This window comes from Sebastes fasciatus, chromosome 14 (genome assembly GCF_043250625.1).
Source record: "Sebastes fasciatus isolate fSebFas1 chromosome 14, fSebFas1.pri, whole genome shotgun sequence".
NCBI classification, from domain to species: domain Eukaryota; kingdom Metazoa; phylum Chordata; class Actinopteri; order Perciformes; family Sebastidae; genus Sebastes; species Sebastes fasciatus.
In genome coordinates, this window is record NC_133808.1 from 12581850 (window position 1) to 12606130 (window position 24281).

At 40.7% G+C, this 24281-nt stretch overlaps 2 protein-coding genes and 1 long non-coding RNA gene across 3 annotated transcripts; 1 reads left to right on the forward strand and 2 right to left on the reverse strand.

The window, feature by feature from the left end:
- Window positions 1-1717: 1717 nt before the first annotated feature.
- On the forward strand, window positions 1718-15671 carry slc9a2 (solute carrier family 9 member 2). Its single transcript, XM_074658878.1, has 13 exons — window positions 1718-2214; window positions 2686-2900; window positions 2995-3243; window positions 6144-6394; window positions 6479-6696; window positions 7800-7999; window positions 8251-8340; window positions 8431-8501; window positions 10004-10171; window positions 10275-10380; window positions 12737-12853; window positions 12995-13082; window positions 14168-15671. Exons 1-13 carry the CDS (start codon window positions 1950-1952, stop codon window positions 14578-14580), a joined length of 2451 nt encoding a protein of 816 aa, XP_074514979.1. The 5' UTR covers window positions 1718-1949; the 3' UTR covers window positions 14581-15671.
- Window positions 9158-10134, reverse strand: LOC141782470 (uncharacterized). The gene is made up of 3 exons (XR_012597121.1): window positions 9996-10134; window positions 9400-9469; window positions 9158-9306 (listed from the first exon to the last, which is right to left on the reverse strand). It is a non-coding gene; the product is annotated as an uncharacterized LOC141782470 (long non-coding RNA).
- Window positions 15378-23463, reverse strand: mfsd9 (major facilitator superfamily domain containing 9). The gene is made up of 6 exons (XM_074658879.1): window positions 23108-23463; window positions 21438-21525; window positions 20400-20443; window positions 19328-19457; window positions 17544-17753; window positions 15378-17463 (listed from the first exon to the last, which is right to left on the reverse strand). Exons 1-6 carry the CDS (start codon window positions 23192-23194, stop codon window positions 16598-16600), a joined length of 1425 nt encoding a protein of 474 aa, XP_074514980.1. The 5' UTR covers window positions 23195-23463; the 3' UTR covers window positions 15378-16597.
- Between the last annotated feature and the right edge of the window lie 818 nt (window positions 23464-24281).

Below are 24281 nucleotides of genomic sequence, written 5' to 3' on the forward strand. Positions count from 1 at the left end.
TGAAATACAGACAAAATAAAAAAAACAATAAAAGAACTAAACATAAAGACCAAATAATGAGAAAACTAAAACCCGTAACCAGTGGTATCAAAATAATAAGTTACTACACATAAGCCAAAAGAGGACAATATTAGGTATGGGGAAAAGGTGCACCAAGCTGTTGCCTTATGGAGTTAAAAAAAAAAAAAGGCTTTTTAAAAAAATGGGTTTTTAAAAGAGATTTAAAATTGGTAGTAGAGCTAGCTAACCTGAGGTCCTGAGGTAGGCTGTTTCACAGTCTAGGGGCATTGAATGCAAAGGCCCTGTCAGCCTTAGTCACCAGCATAGACCTGCATGGTACAACCAGTAGAGCCAAGTCAGAGGACTTCAATATTCAGTGTGAGTCACAATCATTTGGCTTCAGAAGCTCTTTCTTTGGGAGGAGGGTATGAGGGTATTGCAGTTTTCTTTCTAAGTCAAAGGGAGGGTCCAAAGAAAGTGGGACTTTTTTATTTATTTATTTATACAATTTGATAAGAGATTCAGCCCCCAGGTCCCCACATCAATAATTTTCATATTTTTACCTGAGTTCAAATTATGATATACTAAATCAGAAAAAAAACCCAATTTCTTTTTACAATCAACACTTCAGATGCTGAAGGCGTTTGCAAATGACTAGGTACATGTAAACCATACTTTGGTGTTTCATTTTTACCTCTGTATTTAAGATTTCATAAAACTTGTTTTTTTCCTTTTTATAAAATGAACCAAAACACGATGAAGAAACTAAATTTAAATCATACCCTCTAAACTAAAATAGTAGTATGCAAAATGTCCACATGATATAATAAAATGATTATGAAGTTAAGAAATTATAAAAACTACTAATTGTATGTCAAAATTACCAAGTTGTAATGAAACAAAAATAAAACTACCAATGGTCAATCAGAATTATGAGATAGTAAGTTCAAATCTTGACATAATATTATAGGAAACTTTTGTCATTTTGAGATACTAAATTCGAATTTTGAGATTCTAAGTCAACACAACTATATCAACATTATTATGGAAAGGTAATAAATAATGAAAAAATGAAAAAATACTAATAGTAAGTCCAAATTATATAAGTTAACATTCAGACTTTCAACATTATTTAAAAATCATACGATAAATCCATTTGAAAAAGATGAAATTGAACTTATCGAAAACTACTAATAGTTAATCAGAATTATGAGATACTAAGTTCAAATCTGACCTTATATCTCCTATTATGGGAAATGTTTGTCATTGTATTAACATTTTATCTCTACTGATTTTAGTCTTTCCTGTGGAAATGTGTTTTCATGCTTAAACAGACTCAACCAGAGATGGACAGATTTAACTAACTGTCTTATTATGCTGAAACACATTTGATGGCAGAATTCACTTTTTATGTTGTGATCAGCGTTGAATTTGAGGAAGAAACAACTTTATATTAGCCAAGAAATACATTTAAACATTTGAGTGAAATGGCCACACTGTTTGTAATTCATAAACCACTTTAGATGAGTCAGACAAACTGTTCCAAGTGAAAGTTGAAACTCAGGAAACTGGTGTCACCGAAACTTAGGAGAGGCCCCTGAATGGGCCGTAGAAACAGCTCACCACACCCTCTTTATCTGCTCCAGGTGACTGCCAATCAGAGCAGCGCTCGGGGCCGCGCCCAGCCTCTATCGGAACTCGTGGACGCGCTGCAGGTAAACCACAGGTGTGTTGTTCAGCAGTTTGAAGGAGACTCAGCCTGGACCATGCAATCGTGAAGAAAAGTTTCTGTTGAAGATGGATGAGAACAACTTTTAAAGGAGAAGCTGATTTTGTTCTCACCTCAACTGATTTCTCTCATTTGGACTGTGAAGTTGGATGGATTGATTGATATTCACATCAATTTGGATTACTGTGAGGGGGGCTGTTTTTTTTGGTTTTTTTTCACAATGGATTTAAGCATTACCAGAAGAGCAGGAGTTTTACTTATCATTTTCACGTTTTCAAGTCTTCTGTATGGCTCCAGAGGGGAAATCCCCTCCAAACCAGCCGCCAGTGTCACGATTCTGCCCCCGGTTAAACCTGATAATGGTCCTCAGGCCTTTCCAGACTCGGACAAGGCTAATATGCCAGTGTTTACAATGGATTACCCAAGAATACAGATACCATTTGAGATCACTCTCTGGGTGCTGCTGGCGTCATTCGCAAAGATTGGTGAGTAACAGTGACATATGCTCAAACTGGTGAAATTAGGGCAGCAACTAATGATTATTTTCATTTTTGATTATTTTCTTGATTAATAGATTAGTTGTTTGGTCTATTACAATTATGAAAAATGTTGATCAGTGTTTCCCCATGCCCAATACTGCGTCCTCAAATGTCTTGTTTTGTCCACAACTCAAATATATTAATTTTACTGTCATAAAGGAGTAAAGAAACCAGAAATTATTCACATTTAAGAAGCAGGAATCAGAGAATTTTGACTTTATTTTCTTAAAAAAAGCACTCAAACTGATTCATCGATTATCATTTAATAGTTGACAACTAATTGATTAATTGTTGCAGCTCTACTGGTGACGGGTTAAGATCCAAATCTCTCTGTCAATAATAGGTGTGACCTTCTCATAGAGGGTGCAGGTGAGCTCTTTGCAGGTTCCTGTTTCTGAACTCTCTCTCTTTTCTCAGGTTTCCATGTGTACCAGAAGATGACCTATTGGGTGCCAGAGTCGTGCCTTCTGATCACCATTGGTCTCATTGTGGGTGGCATCATGCATTCTGTCCACGAGGAGCCCCCCGCTGTGCTCTCCAGCAACGCCTTCTTCCTCTACATGCTGCCCCCCATTGTCCTGGACTCGGGCTACTTCATGCCCACCAGGCCTTTCTTTGAGAACATCGGCACGGTCCGTTACAAATCAGCTTCCACTGCTTTCCTGACACAGATTCTTAATCTCCTATAAAGACAAGTTGACTTTTTCTTCCCGTCTGTGTTTGCAGGTGCTGTGGTTTGCAGTGGTGGGGACGCTGTGGAACAGCATTGGCATCGGCATGTCTCTGTTCGCCATCTGCCAGATCGAGGCGTTTGGCGTGCAGGACATCAACCTCCAGGAGAACCTGCTGTTCGCCACCATCATCTCGGCCGTGGACCCCGTGGCCGTGCTGAGCGTGTTCGAGGACGTGTCCGTGAACGAGCAGCTCTACATCGTGGTGTTTGGGGAATGCCTCTTCAATGATGCCGTCACTGTGGTGAGTGAGCCGAGGCAGAGAGAGAGAAAGTGTGTTTGGTTTTTTAGACATTCGTTGTGTCATTTACTCTAAACTGAGACTTGCTGCAACACGTTGTCCTACTTTTGACACCTCTGGGCTACTGCTTGTTATGAAAACATGCAGCGCAATGAGCGATGTGCCCTTACAAACTGTTCTTAGTGTGTTAATGGCATTTCAGTGGCCAAATACTCCTTGAAAGCAGGGGTCCAGCATGCCAGTGGGCCCCTACATGTGGAGAGATAAATTAAAGATTCATTGGGGAAGTGCTGCAACTGGTGTGGGAACAAAGCAGAAACACACACAAATTGTTCATCGTGGAGACTTTTGTGACTCCACCTACTATTTAACACCCAGTTTGGACCCTTCATTTCAAGACTGCCATTATATGAAATGGCAGATCCAGTATCGTTTTGTCTGCAGCTTTTCTATTCTTCCTCTAAAGGCTCAGCTCAGGTTTCGCAAGATACCGTACAATTAGTTCACACTCTTTTCCGGGTTAACGTGCATGTATGAGAACATAATGTGAGTCTGTGCACACTGGCGAGATTGATGAACAGATATTCAAAAATGGAAGTGCCGTAATGTTTTTTAGAGACATAAAACGGATGTGTGAAGCTCGTTTGCTCTGATGTCGCCAAACCAGTTTCTGAGGTCACTGTTGCATTTGGCTGTATGGGGAGGAGTTAACACATACAGACAACGTCGTTTGAAACTTGACTGAACTGCTCAAATTTCCCCCCCATCACCTCACCCTCTTCTTATTGTGTTCAAACACACCCACCCGCCTACAATAACCTGCTCTTTAGCTTTGGTGTGGCGACCCTTTTGTTTAGTACACAGTAGCGAAGCTGATGCAGAGAGTGAAGACAAACATTTACCCAGGAGACTGCTGGGAAAGCCCAGTTGTGGTCTGCACAGAAAGCTTTGTGTTGCAGAATTGCACTCATCAAACAAGATAATAAGAAAGTAATATTTGCCAAAAGTACAGATACTTCCAATGAGCACTGCAGTCACTAGTTAGGTGAAAGGTGGTTGCAGTTGTAGGGGCCCAGATGGTGAAGAGGACCCTTATTAAAAAATGAGGTACCAGAGTTCCTAGCTCTGTCCCTTATCATCTGTGTCCTAGATATACAAATAGAAAACAGGAAACTGTTGCCACCGTTCCCCACATACAGATTTCCTGCTTTTGATAAAACAGTGCAGTGCCTGTTCAAAACATGCCAGTCAGAACAGGCTGAATGCTCGGCCTATGGTGTTGCTTTCTCGAGAACTGCCCATCCAAACAGCTTCACACTCGATACTGGGCTATTTTGGGTCCTCAGCAATACACCTGCCATGACATGGTTGTGTCACACACCCAAATTGTGGCTACTCAAGGTCAGAATCACTGGTGAAATACACTCCGGTCCACGGGAAAAACAACTTCCAGGTCGCGGTTACTCGCGGTCAGAATCACAGGTGAAATACACTTAGCGGAGGAAATTTCCAAATAGGCGTGTAGTATATCCAGCCTCCATGTAACGTAGGCTATAACGTTAGTATAACTGTAGTCAATGAGCTGTCCGCTGCGGGAGTGAAGAAAAGTTCGGTTGTAGCATTATCCAACGTTAGCGGCATCCAGCATCCAGCTTCCAGGTCTGCTCTCTGCAGACGACACGCGTGATTCAGTCAGCAGAGCCCTGAAGTCCCCGCTGCTGCACAGAGCATTGGTCGCTTGTTTATTCAAAGTTTATAAATATTAAAATGTTGCGTGTCCAAATTGCACCAAACTCAACAAAGCACTCAATGGGGTTCCCAATAATACACCCTCCAAATGTGAAGTCGATAGGATGAGCGGTTCTCAAATTATGTGAAGGACATACACACAGACAGAGATTCCTCGCTTTAAAAAGTTTGCCTTGTGGCTGATCTTTCAAAGGCTTGTTAACCGTAATGTTCAACAGACTCGTCCCAGAGCAGAAAAGTCTCTGTAAAGGATACGTCTGGTATTTTTCGGTATTTTTCTTATGAACAACAAATCCCACGAAAAGACCCAAACCAACAATGGACTGATCCGACGAACAAGTGTTGTCTGTGTAGCCAAAGCCGGATACAGCTTATACTTCTGTGCCACAGAGCTCCATTGTTATCCAAAATCTATTAAAAACACATCAGTGAGCCTCACTGTTGCACTGGCTGACGTGTTCCTCAATGGGCACTGTAGATAATTTAGAGTCTATCCCACAAACACTGTCCAGCTGTTGTAGAACTCACTAGCTCGCCTAATCTGTGGCTGAAAATAATCAATATTGTCCCCAAAAATAAAACTGCATTGCCCAGCTATTATAGGAAATCATTAAGCCTTTTTTTAAAGAATTGAAGTAAAATGTATTTTGGAACAAATTGCCAGAGACAGTCTGGGGAATTTGTAAAGTATTGCGAGACGGATTGGTCTGGTTTCTGTCTTTTAAAGCTGCAGACGGTAATTTTAGGCTTTCACATAATTTCCAATATCTACAATATTTATATCTAATATTTCTTGCTTTCAATGGAAACATACTTTTAATGTCTGCGTGCAGTCAGACAGAAGCTACATCATCATGAAAACAGCAGTGAGTTGCTCTCGTTCTTCGTCAGAACAGGAGGAAAAGGAACAAAGCCGTCTGCTCTGGCAATTGCTCCTTTTCCGTGAGTCACTCAGTGTGCTTGGTGAAATGAGATTATCAAATTGCAAACAGTGCAGAGTAAATATTTCAATAAATCACTGTTATCTGCCTCTGTCATTAGAGGCCGCAGCCCTTGACACCACCCATGACCTCATACGTGGGCTGTTTGTGCATAAGCTGCACATAAAAGACTTGTGTTTCAGCATGTGTGTGTGTGTGTGTACGTGTTTTCAGGTGTTGTACAACATGTTCAACTTTGTGGCGGAGATGCCGGTGGTGGAGCCGGTAGACGTTTTCCTTGGGGTGGCGCGGTTCTTCGTGGTCGGGTTCGGCGGGATGGCCTTCGGCATCCTGTTTGGCTTCGCGGCCGCCTTCACCACAAGATTCACCTCCAAGGTCCGCGAAATCGAGCCGCTCTTCATATTCATGTACAGCTACCTGGCCTATCTGGTGGCCGAACTCTTCGCAATCTCATCCATCATGGCGTGAGTAAACGTTTTCCTAGATTCAAATATTTAACGCTGAACGAATACAGCAGAAACACAGCAGCATTTTGTTTTTTTCTGCAGCATTGTGACCTGTGCCCTCACCATGAAGTACTACGTGGAGGAGAATGTGTCCCAGCGTTCCTGCACAACCATCCGCCATGTGGTCAAGATGCTCGGCTCCATCTCCGAGACCCTCATCTTCTTCTTCCTGGGGGTCGTCACCATAACAACGGACCACGAGTGGAACTGGGGCTACATCCTGTTCACATTGCTGTTTGCTTTCATATGGAGGGGTCTGGGTAAGGAGAGAGCAGGGGGCATCTGTGTCATGTTAGAGGTCAGGTTTTGTTTGTCTTGGCATCTGCTGGTCTTGTTGCAGGATTAAAGGTGCCCTGTGGTAGCACCAGCAGTGCTAGGAAGCAATGTTTTTACAAGTGGTCCCCCATTTAGTTTGTGACGTGCACACACAAGGACAAGGAAGAAGAAGACTGCTAGCGAGCAAACATAGATGTAAACAGTGCAAGATTTAAAATACATTTTAAAGGAACAGTGTGTAACATTTCGGGGGAATCTATTCACAGAAATGGAATATGATATTCATAACTATGTTTTCATTAGTGTATAACCACCTGAAACTAACAATCGTGTCTTCGTTTGCTTAGAATGGGCCCTTCATATGTACATAGGGAGCGGGTCCTCTATATAGAGTCAGCCATGTTGTTCCGCCATGTTTCTACAGTAGCCCAGAACGGACAAACCAAACACTGACTCTAGAGAGAGCCTTTCACGTTTTTACGTTACCTGAAGGCCACCGTAGTTCTCTGACACACTTGAGAAACTGTGGTAATGTGCAAAACTATGATAATGCCAACCGCCGTCTGACTTCCGTTGCTCTTAAAGTAGTGTTATTATGGTAAGGATGGCCTCTGAGCGAGGCGAACAGCGTTACCACGGTTTTGCAATCTGCAACCACACCACTAGATGCCACCAAATCCTACAGTCTTTACCGTTAAAATCGTTGCAAATGTTTTATGAGGGAACTAAATCAACTGTTTTGTCAGACTTTAAAGATCCACACAATGCATTTTAGTGAGTAACACTGAATGTAAACATGAAACATTTTGTTTACAAGAAAACTCTACAGGCCACCTTTAACTTTTTGTCTCCGTAGCTCTGGGCTGAGAGTCTGCTAAAATCTCAAAACACTGAATTCAACTTTAACCTAGTTTTTGCTGACCTCACCTTGCTGCATTGACTCAACACTGAAACTGGCTCAAAACTTTGAACCAGAGAGGGCAGCAAAACAGTTTTTCAGCCTTAGCCGTACTTCAGCCGTAAATTTGCTCTTTAAAGCTGCATTAATTGATTTTCATTTGATTTTTTGTTCTTCCTTCCTTCCCAGGTGTCTTGGTGCTGACTCAGATCATTAACCCTTTTCGCACCATCCCATTTAACATGAAAGATCAATTTGGTCTGGCCTACGGTGGTCTGCGAGGTGCAATTTCATTCGCCTTGGTCTTCACCCTTCCTGAGAACATCGGCCGCAAGCAGCTCTTCGTCACTGCCACCATTGCCGTCATCCTCTTCACTGTCTTTCTTCAGGTAAGAGAGTGTCTGTGTGCTTATACTCAAAACATTTTACATGGTGGCATGTGTCCTGATTTTCTTTTAAGATTGGAACATACCACATGATTTAAAGTCCAGATCAGAATTTATTTCATCATTTAGTCATTTGTGCGGGTTTTGGATATAATGATCTTGCATTGCAAGACCAATGTCAGGTCAAAATGTAGATCTAATGTTTTGTCCGGCTTCTGCTGAATCTATGATCTGTCTCTCTCTCGCCTCCACAGGGCATCAGTATTCGACCTTTGATTGAGTTCATCAATGTCCGCAGAACCAACCGCAATCTTGACACCATCAACGCCGAGATTCACTGCAGGGTATGCTACAGAATGTGATTGTTGTAAATGTGGTAGACTCTATATGTTTTTTTGCACACAATGTTAACAGTGGTCTCTGTTTGCTGTCAGCTCATTGAGCACACCATAGCTGGCCTTGAGGACCTCTGTGGACAGTGGAGCCACTTCTATTGGAAGGACAAGTAAGAACTTTCTCTATCCTTCAGTCTGCTCATTCTGCTCAACAAAAAGCTTTTGTTTATAACATATTAGCACATGTAGTCCCGAGTAGCCTGCAATATCATCTTCATCTTAAACACCTCACTGCTTCATATCATTAAGTTTAAAGAGAAAGAATCTGCAGTGAAACTGGAAGAGAGATGTCAGTTTTAGTTTACCTGCTCTCAGTTTCCTTCTTTATTGTTTTGTGTGACGGCGCTATTGTTCCTCCGGGACTGTGTGGGAATGTTGACTGTTAATCTCACTTTGGTGTCGTGTTCAGTTTCACCATCAGCAGTGACACAGATTATTTTTCTTCCTAAACCTCTGACATGTTTTACTTAGTTCCTCTTTTGAATCGTTTACCCTCGCAGTTTAAGTATTTGCATTACATGAATTCATTATATTACCATTATGTTATTGAAATACAGTAGAGTATACAATACATCTTGTGTATGGAGTATGAAACAAACATACGCAAAATGTATACCAGAAATCTGCATTACAGTGCCCATAGTCATGTGCGATATAAACACTTTGAGTAATACTTTGTACATTGTATGTTCACATACAAAGCTTGCATATTGTACATTTTTATTTCTATATTTGTCTTTACATTTTTACATTTCTAACATTACATTTCCTCCTCCTCCTTTAGTCTCCTCTGCTTTCACTTCTCCGTTTATCTCATGCCTCTTTTTCCACTCCAGTGTTCCTTCTCTTTGTCCTTCCTGTTTTTCCATGTGGCTTTGTTGACACGCTCTTCATGCTTGTCCTTGAGATGGGTTCCTCAAGAATGCAGATTTTAAGTTTGATTTAACAAGTCAAAACATGCTGTAAATGCAAAACGCTTCTGAAACAAGCACGACGTGCAGATATTACCAGGGTAGATACCAAACGTCTGCCGATGGACGTGGTTCAGAGATATCAGCCAACTGAATAAGTGTCACAGCTGCAGAAATAGATAGTAAGAACCGACACATACTATAGATAAGTAACTTTTTAAAAACTAGAATACTATATAAAATTCTACGATACACAAAATGAAACATGAAAAAACAAAATGAAAGGCACAAAGTAGAATATACACCAACATAAATACATGTAAATGAGACAAAAATATACAGGTATATGAAAACATTAAATATGATGACTTTTAACTTTCTGTCTTTTTGTGGTTTAAGTATAAAAAGGGCTTAAATTCTTCCACTCTTTGTCTGATATGCAACTTTCAAATTGTAGTTGAGGGTCAGCACTTTAAAGGAGAAGCATGGTGATATTCTATATCATTCATATTGTCAACAAATGCCATGAAAACACAAAAAACAACCAGGAGTTTGTCCTGTTAACAAGTAATGTGTGTGTAGCCAAAGCCTGATTAATTCCTTTGTGTTATATTCCACTGTTGTTAAGACTGTTGCACTGGGTGACATGGTCACATTGTTGTCAACTCTAATCAATGTAATTTCCTTACTTACCATGTCAGGTTTATGAAGTTCAACAATCGAGTCCTGCGGAGGATCCTGATTCGAGACAACCGGGCCGAGTCCAGTATCGTGGCGCTGTATAAGAAGCTGGAGCTGCAGAACGCCATGGAGATCCTGGACACGGTGTCTGGAGACATCAGCGCTGCTCCGTCCATCGTCTCTCTCTAGTAGGAAACCTTCACCATGTCTCTCTGACGATCACAGCACCTCCTTATTTTCTGTTCAGACCAAAGGGGCAGAGAAAGTAATGTGTTTTCATCTGTCTTTCAGTGAGGAAAAGAAAAGCTCTGCTAAACCTAAGAAGAAGTTCCAGGCTCCTGACCTGAAGAACATGCACGACATCCTGTCCAAGAACATGTACAAGATCAGGCAGCGGGTGAGATGTTATATTATGTAGCAGAATAACAGCTGTCCGCTTTTCTCCCTTTTCCGTTCTTCTCTTATCATGCACCACAGTGGTGGAAAGTAACTAAGTCCTTTTTATTCAAGTACCATATTTCAGTACAGTTTTGAGACATTTATACTTTACTTGAGTATATCTATTTTATACTTTATACTTCTACTTTGCTACACTTCAGAGGGAAAAATGTGTTTTTTACTTCACTACAAGTTATACTTTATACATCTGACAGGTAACTAGTTTTATTGTAAAGCATATTATAAGCTTATTAAATACAATGCATTGCGTTTCCATGACTACTTGGGGCACCTTGGCACGTTTCAGATGTCTATGAGTTGCAGTTCCACCAGAGACATTTCTCCTCTAAAACTTCTCACATGGTTTCATTTAAATAACTGTTTAGGTCTGAAAGAGGTAAAAGTATCCAATATTTCACAAAAACAGCAAAGATTAGGAGAAAAGTCCCCAAAAAATTGATTGAAATTAAAATTTTAACTTTTTATTCTTTCCTCTCCCATTAATCATCTCATGACCCCTCAGATTTATCTTGTGACCCTTTGGAGGGTCCCGACCCCTAGGTTGGGAACCCCTGGACTAAACTACTGAACAGTATATTAAGTAATTAAAACTAGTAGGGCTGTCCTCGACCAAATACTTAGTCGACTAACAATCATACGATTTTGTTGACTAATCGATTAGTTGATTTGATCGACAGAAACTGAGTTTCTCCACAAAGAATCACACAAAAGCACCACGTTTACCAGAGATGTGCTCATACGTCTCTTGGAAATAAGTCATTCAGCATGAAAAAGCATAAAAAATGACTAATTGACTAAGAAGAGAGGGCAACCCTAAAACTAGTTCCATCATGCTGATTACACGTTGATGCATCTATATTGAAAATCTAATAATGTTATATATAACATCAGTCAGGTCACTTCTGCAGAGTATTTTTACTTTTTTTCCAAATAATAGTTATGCATGTTTACTTAAGTAGCAGTAATGCAGGACTTTTACATGTAATGGCGTATTTTTACATTGTTGTGTTTGTACTTTTACTTCTCACCACTGATGCAGCAGTTACCACTAGCCTTCAGCTAACACAGACAATACACACAAATTACAACCACTTTGCTCCCATATAAGGAGGCACTATTTGACTGAGAAAAGCTACCACCTGTCTTCATGCGTTTGCATATTGCTGTTGTTGTAGTAAACTCTCAGCTGCTTACAGTACATACAGCAGTGTTTGCCTACATAGATCAACGACAGAAGCCCAGTCTCCATTGAACTCCTCCACAAAACTTCTAAAATTAAGCCACATGCATCTCTTTTTTTCCGAGTACAGTAGTTGTGATATCCTCTTTGTTTGTTTTTTTACATGAAAAGGAAGTACTAGCTTGTTAAACTGGAAACCTAGACTTTCTGTGCCCCAGGCTTACTCACACACAACAATGCGTTAAGTTCAAGTACTGAGTGCTGTTTTGCATACCCACAGGCTGTGGCCGGCAGTATTTTTCCATTAAGTGACATGACATCACCCACAGAGACGCTTTGATGTGCAGACAAATAGGGAGCATGTGCTTCTGTTCACGGGTAGACGAAGTGTCTGATTATCTTAATAGCCCTCTTTTCAAGTCTGTCGCATATCTACAGATCTGTCTCTCACACAAGTCCAGCATCATCTTCTGTCTGAGATGTTATCGGTTTCAACATTTGACATCCTGAACATTTCATTCATTAAACTGGTCTCCTGTGCCCTTTTTAAACTCACATCAGTTGCGTTTAACGTCAGCGTGCCTCGTGTGTTTTTATTTATTTGACACTTAATTAGATGAAAATGCTGATTGTAATGTTAACAGAACAGAATGTTAGACTGGCTCCTATTCTGTCTTGTCGTGTTGACCTATTGCGAAATAGACAGGATGAGATTGTTCTCTAAAGAACAATGGCAGCCATTAGAGTGTTTGAAATGTTTGCTTTAGGTCTAACTAATAGCTGCCGGACGGAAAGATCTGTGTTGACAGTGATGTGCACGCTGCATGGAAGAGGTTAGTGTGGCAGCCCGCAAAGTCCAAACAGAGACACGGACCCTTTATGTTCAGACAGGTGCGGCCAGTTTTGGTTGAGTAATCAGAGCTTTAAAGAATGTCGTCTCCTCTGAAAGCATTTTAACTGTCTATTTGTCTAGTTGGGGTTATAAGGCCGTCTGTTGGCTCACTTGTGAATTTATTACAGATGGACACGTCCAAAATGGTGTAATCTGGGAGCTGGAAGCATCACTAGTGGTCTAAATCTGCTGTGTAACATTGTCCCTTTTTTCTTTAACCAGACGGTGGCATACACAACTAAGCACGCCCTGCCCAACGAAACCCACACCAGAGAGATATTGATAAGACGTCACGCCAGCATCCGCCGCAGCCTCCGACCTGGCAGCTTTCAGTCATCGGTAAGCAGGATACACTCTGCAACACTGAGATGAAAGTGTCCCATATTAAACATGAGGTTCACCTTCTTCATCCCATCGCTCATTCATTATTATCCTTTTCTCTTTCTCCATTCTGTTGTTTTATTCCCATGTTATTATCAGGTGGTGCCCAAATCCCAAAAATACTTCTCTCTTCCTGCTGGGAAAAATCTGGACTCCAAATTCCCTCCTGCGAGGCAGAGCTATACAGGTAAGCTTCTCAAACTACCTTTAACCACTTAACATCCAGTTTTCCCCTTTTATGTCCCCTTAAGTAGATTTAAGGTTGGAATAATCATCTTAATTGCAAGATTCACTTAGTTTTTTTCAAGAGCTTTTGACCATATCTTCAGAAAAATGGATCTTTAGTTGAGTATCAGCTTGATCTTGTTCTAGATAGATAGATAGATAGATAGATGGATACTTTTACTATTGATCCTGAAGGAAATTTAGGCGTCTTTAGCTTCTGTACTGTGAGTATTCCCCAGTGAATCAGAATATTTTAGCGGTGAACAGTTACAAGAAGGATTTAAATCAAACCCTTCACATTTGATTGGACCACTAAAAAGCGCACAGCTTTAGAATGTAGTCGTTAATAGCTGCAGATTGATTTATGGCTGTATGTCATATTAGTGGTTGAAATTTGTTGGTACTAGCTTACACCATCACACGTCATATTTTGTTTTACAGGAAGAAATGTTTATTTGATTTAGATATAAAAATACAAAGAAATAGTTTTTGTCTTTTTTTTTGCATATATTGTTAAATAGATGCACAATATGAGCGGGGATGTGATCTAAAAGGGCATTTTTCATTCATCTCGACTTTAACTACAGTATATGATTTTTACACTGAGTGAAATATTCAAACCCATGGCTCATCTTTATTAGCCAATTGGTCAATTTTGTACAAACATTCAGGTCCCTCCACAAGATGAATTTTAACGTTTGTGATCCCGTGACTTCTCCTCTGGCGCCATCATCAGGTCAAAAAATGTATTTGTCCAATACTTCAGTTTATGACCAAAGATCTGTAAAACTAATGACCTTCCCATCAGCCTCAGCGGTACTGTTAGCATTCTGACGTTAGTATTTGAACAATGTTTGGCTGCACAACATGAGTTTGTGATGACTGAGCCACCAGCAGGTCAATGAGAGCACATCTCTCTGTGCCCACATTCGTTTCCTCATTCATCAAGAACCTTTACGGTGTTGCTTACATGCCACAGTGTGATGGCATAACTCAGTTCACTTCATAATTTCTTTACAATTTTACCATTTTCTTCACTTGTCCCAGATGAGCAGGAAACCATGTCAGAGGTGGCCTACCCCTCCAGACGCTCTCGGTTCAGCCAGCCCGCTCGCTCCTCCTCCAGAGCCATGATGCCTCTACGCAGGCTGGACACCCTAACAGAGGCGCCCTCTGTCGACAAGCTGGATGAAAGCTCAGAGGAGGATAGAGGCAGGTCGGGACGCGGCACGTCCAGAACAAACTCCTCCTCCAGTGACATTCCTGCTCCTCGCCGTCACCTCCACTCCTCCGTTGACGTTGACAGCGGCTCAGCTGATAACTTTAGAAACGGGCATCATGAAGCAGCAGAAGAGGAGCAGCCTTTGCCTCCACCTCCAGCCTGGGCTGTTGAACCCAGAGACGCCGCAGCACAAAACCCTCTGCTCAGACGGCCTCAGTGGAACCCGAAGAAGGTGTAAAAATGTCCCTGGGCTTACAAGAGCAGCTGGACTGCCACGGTCTCAGGTCCTCAAGCAGCTCCACGGTCTCTACATATGACTGTGTGTTCATACCATTCAAAGACAAAGTAAAGTAACACTGGAGGTCCAGTCTTTTCTTATTGGAGGTGAATCATCCTCCAAAATGAGCCAACATGGACAGTAATACCTTGAAGACAGAGGCCACATCTGAAGCACAGTGCGCTATAATGAAGGAACTTTATAATAACTGTCAACAGTGAGTCATTCTGTTATCTGTGGAGTTATTTTACCTATTCACATCAATGTGATTTTCAATACTTTTTATCCCCCTGTAGGATTTTTAAAGACAATGTAATTTAAACTATTTTATTTTAAGTAATTATTTGTCTGTCTTTAGATGTAAATATTATACTTTTTTTGTACTTTGTTGCCTATTGTGTTTGTGTGAGTTTTTTTTTAATATAGGCCATCTTAGTTTGACATGAGGAACTATTGCTGTGCAGTACAAAGTACTCTTTGGACTAACTGGAGGCCTTTTGTATGATTGTTATACCTCACACATCTGGGCCCACTTTATAATTTGTTTTCTTTTTCTGTAATAAATTGTCTATGTTGTTGAAAGCTGTCATCAAGCATCCTCAATCAAACTGTGGATACATTTATAAATGTGGCCCTGAAGGCACCGCCCATTGAGGAAGAGAAGATGGGAAGTATGTTCAGTCTGTATGACGGAGTTGAATGCAACATTCAAACTGCAGCATTGATTTCAGTGTTTCATATACAACTCAAGACTCTCATACAAAATGGTGTTTATTCCTTGTGACTTTTTGGCATGAATCTGGCATCTTTACAGAAATGTATACAATTTTTCTATTCCCATTTGGGTTTTTAAAACAACAGTGGTGCTCAGTGTACAGCTGAAACTTAACTTAAAAAAATATGAATTTATTAATCTCCATTTAAACATATTCTAAAATAAATGAACAAATCTCTATAACTGTGAAATCCAAGAGTCAGAAACTAGAACAAACATTTGATCATATACCACCATAGGAACCGAAACAAAATAAACAAAATAAAACTCACCTAAACCGTCGTCGTTCCTCTTTCCAACAATCACCAAGTGTGCTTTGGTCTAACTCAACTGTAATTTCACTGAGTTTAATGTGAAAAAACGCTGAATCTACAGTCATCTCCCCCTCTCTGTAGGAAGAAGGCGTTGTCATGCATCATCAACGCGTCAGCAGCTACACTGCGCATGTGTTATACCCTGTGGTTGTAATGCTCAGGCTGATCGGAATTCTTAGATCATGATCCGGATCGACACCAAAATCTAGAGGATTGTTCATTGTGCTACATCCCACCCCTCCAAAATGTTTTATTCCAATCCAACCCCGTACTTTTGGAGTAATCCTGCAAACGGACAAACCAACAAACACACCATCAAACCAACGCCGGTGAAAACATAACCTCCTTCCTAGGCCTTTGGCCTTGGCGGAGGTAATTATGGCTAACTTACTTACTTACTTCTCCTAAACTACAACAGCGTGATCTACCTCGGGGTGGTCAGGCAGCCCGACAGCAACTTTAGATTCAGCTCATTTATGAATGTGTGAAGCATCTCTGCCTGGAATGTGTATTTTAATGAATTGGAAGAAGTTATTTTGACGTGTGGTGTATCATCAGCAGGTTGACAGTAACTTTGGACAATGTAGTGGTTAGAGATTTACATAAAAAATTAAAGTGTGCATTGTTTCCAAGCTGTCCCAAGTAGTGTGTGCCGATACAAAGCCCTTATGTTTCTGTCTGGGCAAACTTCAGCACAGAGGGAAGCAGAGTTTTGAAACCGCTCTTCCTGAGAGAGCGGCTGTAGTGCTGGTGGTGGCCATTCTGACCCTGTGACGTCGTCACATCTACAGATACGATTGTCATTTGAGCAGGACACATCGTTCCCACTTTGCTGTTCGTCTTCTTCCTCCTACAAATAAGAGCACTTCTCTGTGTGGTAGATATTCATTCAGTTACCTTGAGTTTTTTTTGTCATCCCTCTCCCGTCCCATTTGGGGATCCTAATGAGCAGTAAACCTACAGCTGCAAGAGCTAAGATCACTCCCAGACTGGGAGGCCCACAGGGGCTGAACTCCTGGGCCAGACCAGAGAGGAGAGGAGCCAGGATTCGACCGACGGCTGTAACTGACTGCCCGGCACCGATCAGAGTCCCACTGGCCTGGACCCCTCCTCTCTGCAGCTCCAGGTCTGTGATGCATGTCCGTCCAATACAGGTGGAAATGGCAAAGAAGGTGGAGCTGAGCAGCACCTGTGACACACTGGGAGCTGCGGCGTACAAGAAGATGAGTAAAGAGGTGAGAACCGTGGAGTGGAGCAGCAGGGCAGGCATGTTGTTCCCGTACAGCTGTGTGACGGGCCCCACCAGGAACCCAGCCAGGGCCCCTAAGGTACTGCTGTAGCTGATCAGATAACCCGTCACCTTTGGTTTGAGTGAGAAACGCTCCTCCATCGCCAGAGAGAAGTTGCTGTGGTAAAGCATGATAGCTATAGCCATCAGGAGACGCACCAGGAAGAGGTCCCACATGTCAGAGGAGGCCACCATGTGGATCTTGGAGCCCACGGAGGACAGCTGTCTCCAGGGAGACTGGAGCAGAGACACCTCACTCCACCCGAGTCCACCTTGGTGCTTCCCTGATGCTCTGGAGTCCGGCTCAGTCTCTGCTGCCAACACTGGCTGGTGACTATTTACATGAGAGCCATTGCGAACCGACTTAGTGCAGTTGTTGTCATGACAACCTTTACTTGTGTCGTTGTTGGAGTTCGTGTCGTTGCGAAGAATTTGCGTCTCGCTCCATGGCAGCATCCATACGAGACCTGGGATGATAAACACATGATGTTAGGTTAATATTTCAGATACTATTGAATCAGTTATTTCTCTCCATTTTTCTACCCACCTGCATTAGTGAGGAAGATGACTGCACAGGTAAAGGAGGAGGTATAAAAGCCGCCTTCGTGCTCCGTGAGGTAGCCACCCACCACAGGACCCAGGATGAAACCAACACTGGAGGCTGCATTGAAGTGTCCCATCACCAGAGGGCGCTCTGACTCAGTCACCAGGTCAGACAGCAGGGCTCTGCAGATGGACAGGGAGTGCTTGAACAGCCCTGAGACAGAAAACAGAATAACAAGCTGACTGATCATGTCTTCAAGAGATAAAGGTGGTGGTTTTGAGCACATTATGATAATGTTGTTATTTAGCACAAATTCTCATACCATTAGTCATAATTTAATTTAACCCTAGAGCAAAGAAACAGAGGCCCCGTTTGTAACGTTGGTGTTTGTTTTTGTACAACTTGAATGAGGAGTTAACATCAAAGTGAAAACTATACAAGTAGCTATGTACCACCATAGTGTATAACTTTATTTAACCAAGAGATGTGACTTTTATTATTGAATTTAACAGTCTATTTTTTATAACTTAAAAATTGCATATTGGTGCATTTAGCAACAAAGCAGGGTCAGTCAAGAACATATGCAAGGGTAAATAAATATTCAGATTTGGATCTATTGTGAAACTATTTAGAAAGGCACTTGGTTTAGGCTGAACAAGCTGTTAAGCAATATTTGATGAACAGTTGAATATATTGTGAAAATACAGATGTATTGATGTCAACAGACCTTTTTTCATAGCAGACATCGTCTGTGTATTCCAATACCCATACTACCATACTGTTTAGTATACCAGAAAAAGATTTAGGTTGCGTCCGAAATTCCATAATAACATGCTATTTAGTACTCTAAAACAATATGTGAGATATTTTAGTTTGTCCGAAACCTTAGTATGAAACCAATAGTACGAGAACTGCATACTATTTCAAAATATCGAAATACGGTATGCAATGCTGGACACTAAGGCGGCATAAATATCCCACAATACAATGCGGTAGTGACGACAACATTCCTAACACACGTTGACGGACAGCTCTGTAACACCAATAACACTTAAATTTAACTGCAAGTATAAGATTTCACTTTCCTAGGCGTAATATCAAATTAATTCAGACTTTGATTCTCACAAACCGTCATTTTGGTCACATAAGGTTGGTACGGGTTACCATGGTTACACGTCTCCAACCGGCAAGGAGGCTCTCAGGAAGTGACGATTTAAATTACTGCTCAGTGAATCCGAAAAGATACATACTACTGTTTATTCACACAAACGTATGTTGAACAATAGTACACATGTTGAGTGTGTAGTGCAGAGCTTGCCATTTTGGTCGAAGCCTAAGTATGTCCCAATACATAGTATGTCAAATGCAGAATGCCAAAAATACCAGGATGTCCAACTACATCCGGTCACATTTTGCAGCATGCTTTTCTGGCTATTCTGACCCACAATCCTCTGCGCAGCAAATACAAGAGCAAGAGGGTCAAAGTGCAGCCACAATGTTATGACGAAGTAGTATGTTCCGATTGTATGCATACTGCATGCAACATTATGTACTTTGCAAGGGCAGCTGCAGTAATACATACTAATAGTAAAAAGAAAAATGATTTTGGAACGTAGAATTAGACTTATAGTAGGAAAAGCAGAGGTGTGACTAATAATATTAACAACGCAAAGCTGAATGGAATTCAGCCATCATTGATTTGTATTGTTTTCACACCTGTGATTTTCCTACTGTGACGTGAAAGAGGCCTGTAGTTCAGTGAAAGATGCCTGTAGTTTGGGACCTACCCACAGGAATCCGTGCGAGGACGAACAAAGCGATGCTGGTGGACATCCCGAGCAGGCCGTAGCCCAGAGCGCTCAGCAGCAGACAGGTCAGCAGAGAGTACCGCCGTCCCACCACATCACTCCAGCTGCCCTGACGATCACACACAGGTAATGACAAACAGAAGTCAAACTAAATTTAAAAGAAGATTCTGTAAAAGCAGATATTTAGAAGAGAGATTATGGATCTTTGTTTGTACATCTGGACGGGTTGAGTTGAGGACTAAACTTCAATCCTAATTCCCTGAGCTGGGATTATTAATGACAAATCCCAACACAAGGAGTGCATGGGGAAACTAAAATGAAGCAGAAATCCCACAACCCCGAGTTTCCTCTCAACAAAAGCAGCTTTTATTAGATTCTCGCCCTGCATCTCTCTCTCTCTGTCACACACACACATACCTGATGGAATAATTAAATTAGGACCAATTGAGTTTGCTGTGTTCTGGGTGTAGCCTGGTGGGATTATCATAGAGACCCAGCTGTCCACGCATCCCTACGTTCATCAGGATTCAGCCGGTCTGCACACGGGAACCAACAGATGACTCCTTATCTCTTTAATTTGTCGCATGACCCCTTGAGAATTGAACCAATTTAATGGCCGCAGGAGAAATTTGTGGAAAGCTGAGAATCTTGTGTCAGATGCCATGCTTATTATTGTAGAGTACTGTGCATTTTTGGAGCACCGGTAATTTCTTAACAGTTTGGACATGGTTTTAAATCATCAAGGCTTTGAGTTCACTGATATAACATCTCCTCGGCATCCAGTCAGGGGGTGTCGAAGGGTCAAAAAATTAATTTATATGTTAAAAGAATGATATTTGTAACTAGGAGTAGCTTGTGTGTGTGAATGTGCAGAGACTGGGTGTATTGTGCAACCACTACCAACCTAAAACAGACAGTGGTTATTGTTTTCATGGAATACCAGAAATGACGTGGAATGCGACCACTTTGGCGACAAGCTGTGAGCGTGCCTTGTCGAGTAGGACAGGCTGGATGGAGAGGTTAGTGATTGAGAAACAAAGTCAATACTTACAACTATTGTGCTTGAGAAGAGCTGTAAGATCCCGTATGTTGATCCTGCAACAGTTTCACATTTGTATTAATTCACATTTACGGCAGACACCACGTGTGTTCAGATGCAACAAAAAACAAGAGCTACAATTACAATATAGGACAACGAGACATTATCGCTTATTACACACACAGTATACAGTAAGTCAAACCTAAATAAAGCATGGGAGCACATCATTTTCAACATGATATTTACTAGGGCTTAGGGCTGACCTGAATGCTTCGAAGCTTCGACCATTGCCATGGTACTCAACCTCAAAATCAATATTCAAATGAATTGTTTTGAAATTTTTGAAATTTAAGTATGTAATAATAATGTATAAATCCCCAAATAGCCCATGAAATAAGGAATAATCCAACAACATTATTCATTATTCATATTCAACATTCATTATTATTCATTATTGTCAGACAGATATCACTGTTTGTTGTGCGCCGCGCTGCTCCGCGAAGCTTTGAATACCTTCGAATATTTCTCACCGAAGCTTCGAAGCCCAAAATATGGTATTCGGGACAGCCCTACTAGGGCTGCAACATCTTATTATTTCCCATCATCAATTTACCGCTCTATCATTTTCCTACTAATTTATTCATCATTTACTTTGTAAAATGTGAATCACACTTCCTAGAGCCCAAGTTAACACATTCAAATTGCTTCTTTGATCCAACCAACAGTCCAAAACTATGATGGCCCTGAGGGCTCAACTCACTCAATGCAAGAAAACACAAACAAACTTATTGTTTCTACACTAATATTCACTGTTGGAAACATATAAGTGCAAATGTTTTGTTAACAGTTATGTGTCCTCATGACAATCATCCTCTTCACAAAAACAAAATACTTTGTAAAGCTTTAGACGATCTGCCCCTCTGACCGCGCTAACTGTGGCGAGCAGATAATTATCTGGTCATAAGACTTTTCAGAGTCAGCTTGCTATCTAATAATGCATGACCCCGGAGTACATCTGCTGCGATGTAACTTAAATAGATTACAACTTACCTACAATACCGGCCACAGTGGGACTCGCTCCAAGGGCTTTCACATGATGGCTCAGCAGCGGGATGATCATGCTCACCCCAAACAGGTCCTAAAGAAAACAAGGAAGTGAAGGAGAAAGGATGCAGGAATGAGCCCAGAGGTGTTCAGCTGTTATCATTTTCAGGGTTTTATCACAACATAAATCTTTGAACAGCAGGATCCACATAAAAACCAGCGTCCAGTATTAAACACAGACAGTTTAAGGATAGTTGCAGCAGAATCTCATTGCTGCTGAGATGAGCACAGCTCTTGCCAAATATCTTGATTGAAGCCACACAGCAGTTCATACAATGTTCTGACACAACTCGTTACACTAATTGCTTAACTTCCAGTAAGATTGCTGACACGAGCTGTTTATGTCTGCCAAAGAATCTGAACAGGCTGGATTCTTTGACACACCTTTAATCAGATTATTGCTTAGCTATTTTTTTTTTTTTTACAAATGTAAAGTTAGTTATTTGAAGAATGATTGCAGATCAGCTCTAAAAGCAACCTGGATTTTTGAATTCTCATCATCTTTAGAATTACATACTGTAGACTTGCTTGTTTATGATCATCTAGCATGAGGGTTTCACAATGTTTTCAAATTCAAGGAAGTGCCAGTCCACTTTGCAACATGTTTTACTGACAGTGATGCTCTGAAGAGGGAGACACTCAAAGGTGTCACAACAACCTGCCATGTTTTATAACAGCTCCCTTATTTAGTAGCTACACACCTGATTAATGTAGGTTATATTTCAAAAAGACATACACACACCTAATGCATTTGTATACATAGATAACATTCAGTTATATTTATTTAGAGTGGCCAGAAAGTATTTTTTATTCATCTTTGCAAGAAAACAATTTTCCAAAATGCCACAGCAGTACAATGTGTGTCCTCCATGCTGAGCTTATAACTACTGGCCTTGCACTTTTTTTAAATATACAACATTATACTGTATGATACAGAATGTCCCTAATTTCTACAGTCAAAAATATTTTTAAACCATGCATGAAGATTTAATATCTTACTGTATAAGTAGGCTATGACAGGTGAGTGTTTTAGGGGATCTGTCATTTATAAATCCTGAGAACATGCTTATGGTAAACTATCATACTTTTAAAGTTAAGATAAAATAAGATGAACCTTTATTAATCATGAAATTCATGTGTCAAAGCAGCAACATCAGCAAACGACAGCAAGCAGAGTGAAACACAGGAGATTAAAGGTATACAAAAATGTTAAAAAAAACAATAATAGAGATATAAAAGATACAGAGTGAATGGGTGAACAACGTGTGTACAGTATGTACAATAAATAAATGTAGTATGTACAATAAATAAATGTAATATGTACATATATGCAGTCTATAAAGTGGTATATAGGATGTATAGTGTAAAGTAAGTGTAAAGTGCAGCAGTGGTTAGAGTTAGCAGACTTTAAACGCTTTTAAGACCTGCTTTGCAAAATGTAAAGCATTAAATTAAATCACCAATCAATGTTTGTAGGCCTATAGTTTGAACAGGAAGCACATGTCTGATCTCTGACTTGGGAAATATATATATATATTTTGTTTTACATCATACCCTTGAGTTATGAAAACATGACCTAACAGTTCACGCAGTCAAGTCTCATTTTAGCTACTCACCATGAAGCCCACCACATAGATACATTGTATAATCCTCGTCCGTCCTCTTGGTTTCTGGATGAAGCTGCTACATTTGTGGTTGTTCATCCTGCAGCAGTGACAGTTCGGCTGCAGCAGAAGCGGAAGCGCTCATCCGCTCCACTGCAGATGATCCAAACACACAGCACGTCTCCGTCCTAGTGGAGGGCTCCCGGTAGGGGGGTGAAGAGAAACTGCTCGGTTACAATCCGACCTGCACTAATGTGGCAGGTGTAAAAAGGTAGCAGATTTTAAAAGAGAATGTACTTTCTGCGATGAAGCCGACTGTTCAAGTCGAGGTTGATTTCTCAAGTGTTGAACTGCTGCGTTGTCTGGTCTGAACCCCCCCGCGGCTGCTCTGTCAGCTGGTATCGCCCGCTGACGTCACAGAACTAAACAGAACTAACTCTTTTTTTTTTTTATTGAAGATAATTAATTTACAAACATTAAGGCATTGTAATCTAAACTCAATACTTATAACATACAAGGCACAATTGGATAGGAAAGATAACTTAAATTATAAAAAATAAAATAACAATTATAAAAGAGGGGGTAGAAAATAATTAAAGGAACAAAAAAGAAATGCATAAATAAATAATAATAAGACTGCACTCTTCCATAGAAGCTCTAGGGGTCATCATCATGTTCATGGTGTACCGCCGCCAACAGTCTACCATGTTTTTTTTTTTTATTAAAGATAATTCATTTACAAACATTACGGCATTGTAATCTAAACTCAATACTTCTAACATACAAGGCACAATTGGATAGGAAAGATAACTTAAATTATAAAAAAATTTATATAATAACAAAAATAAAAGAGGTTTAGAAAATAATTAAAGGAACAAAAAAAGAAATGCATAAATAAAGAAAAAATAATACGACTGCACTCTTCCATAGTAGCTCTGGGGGTCATCATCATATGTTCAGCTCTTCATAAGCTCTGAGGAGACACTTTGCATGTTGTCCTTTCATTAGTCTTAAAGCACTGAGATGATTGTCCACAAGGTCCCTTTTGAAAACAGAAAAGAGGGGTTTAATTTTCCTCCATTTCGATGCATGGATGAAAAAAATTGCCAGCAGTATCAGATTGTTCAATATCAAGTCACTCTTAGTGTCCTTCATGTTAATACCAAACACAATATTTTCTCATGTG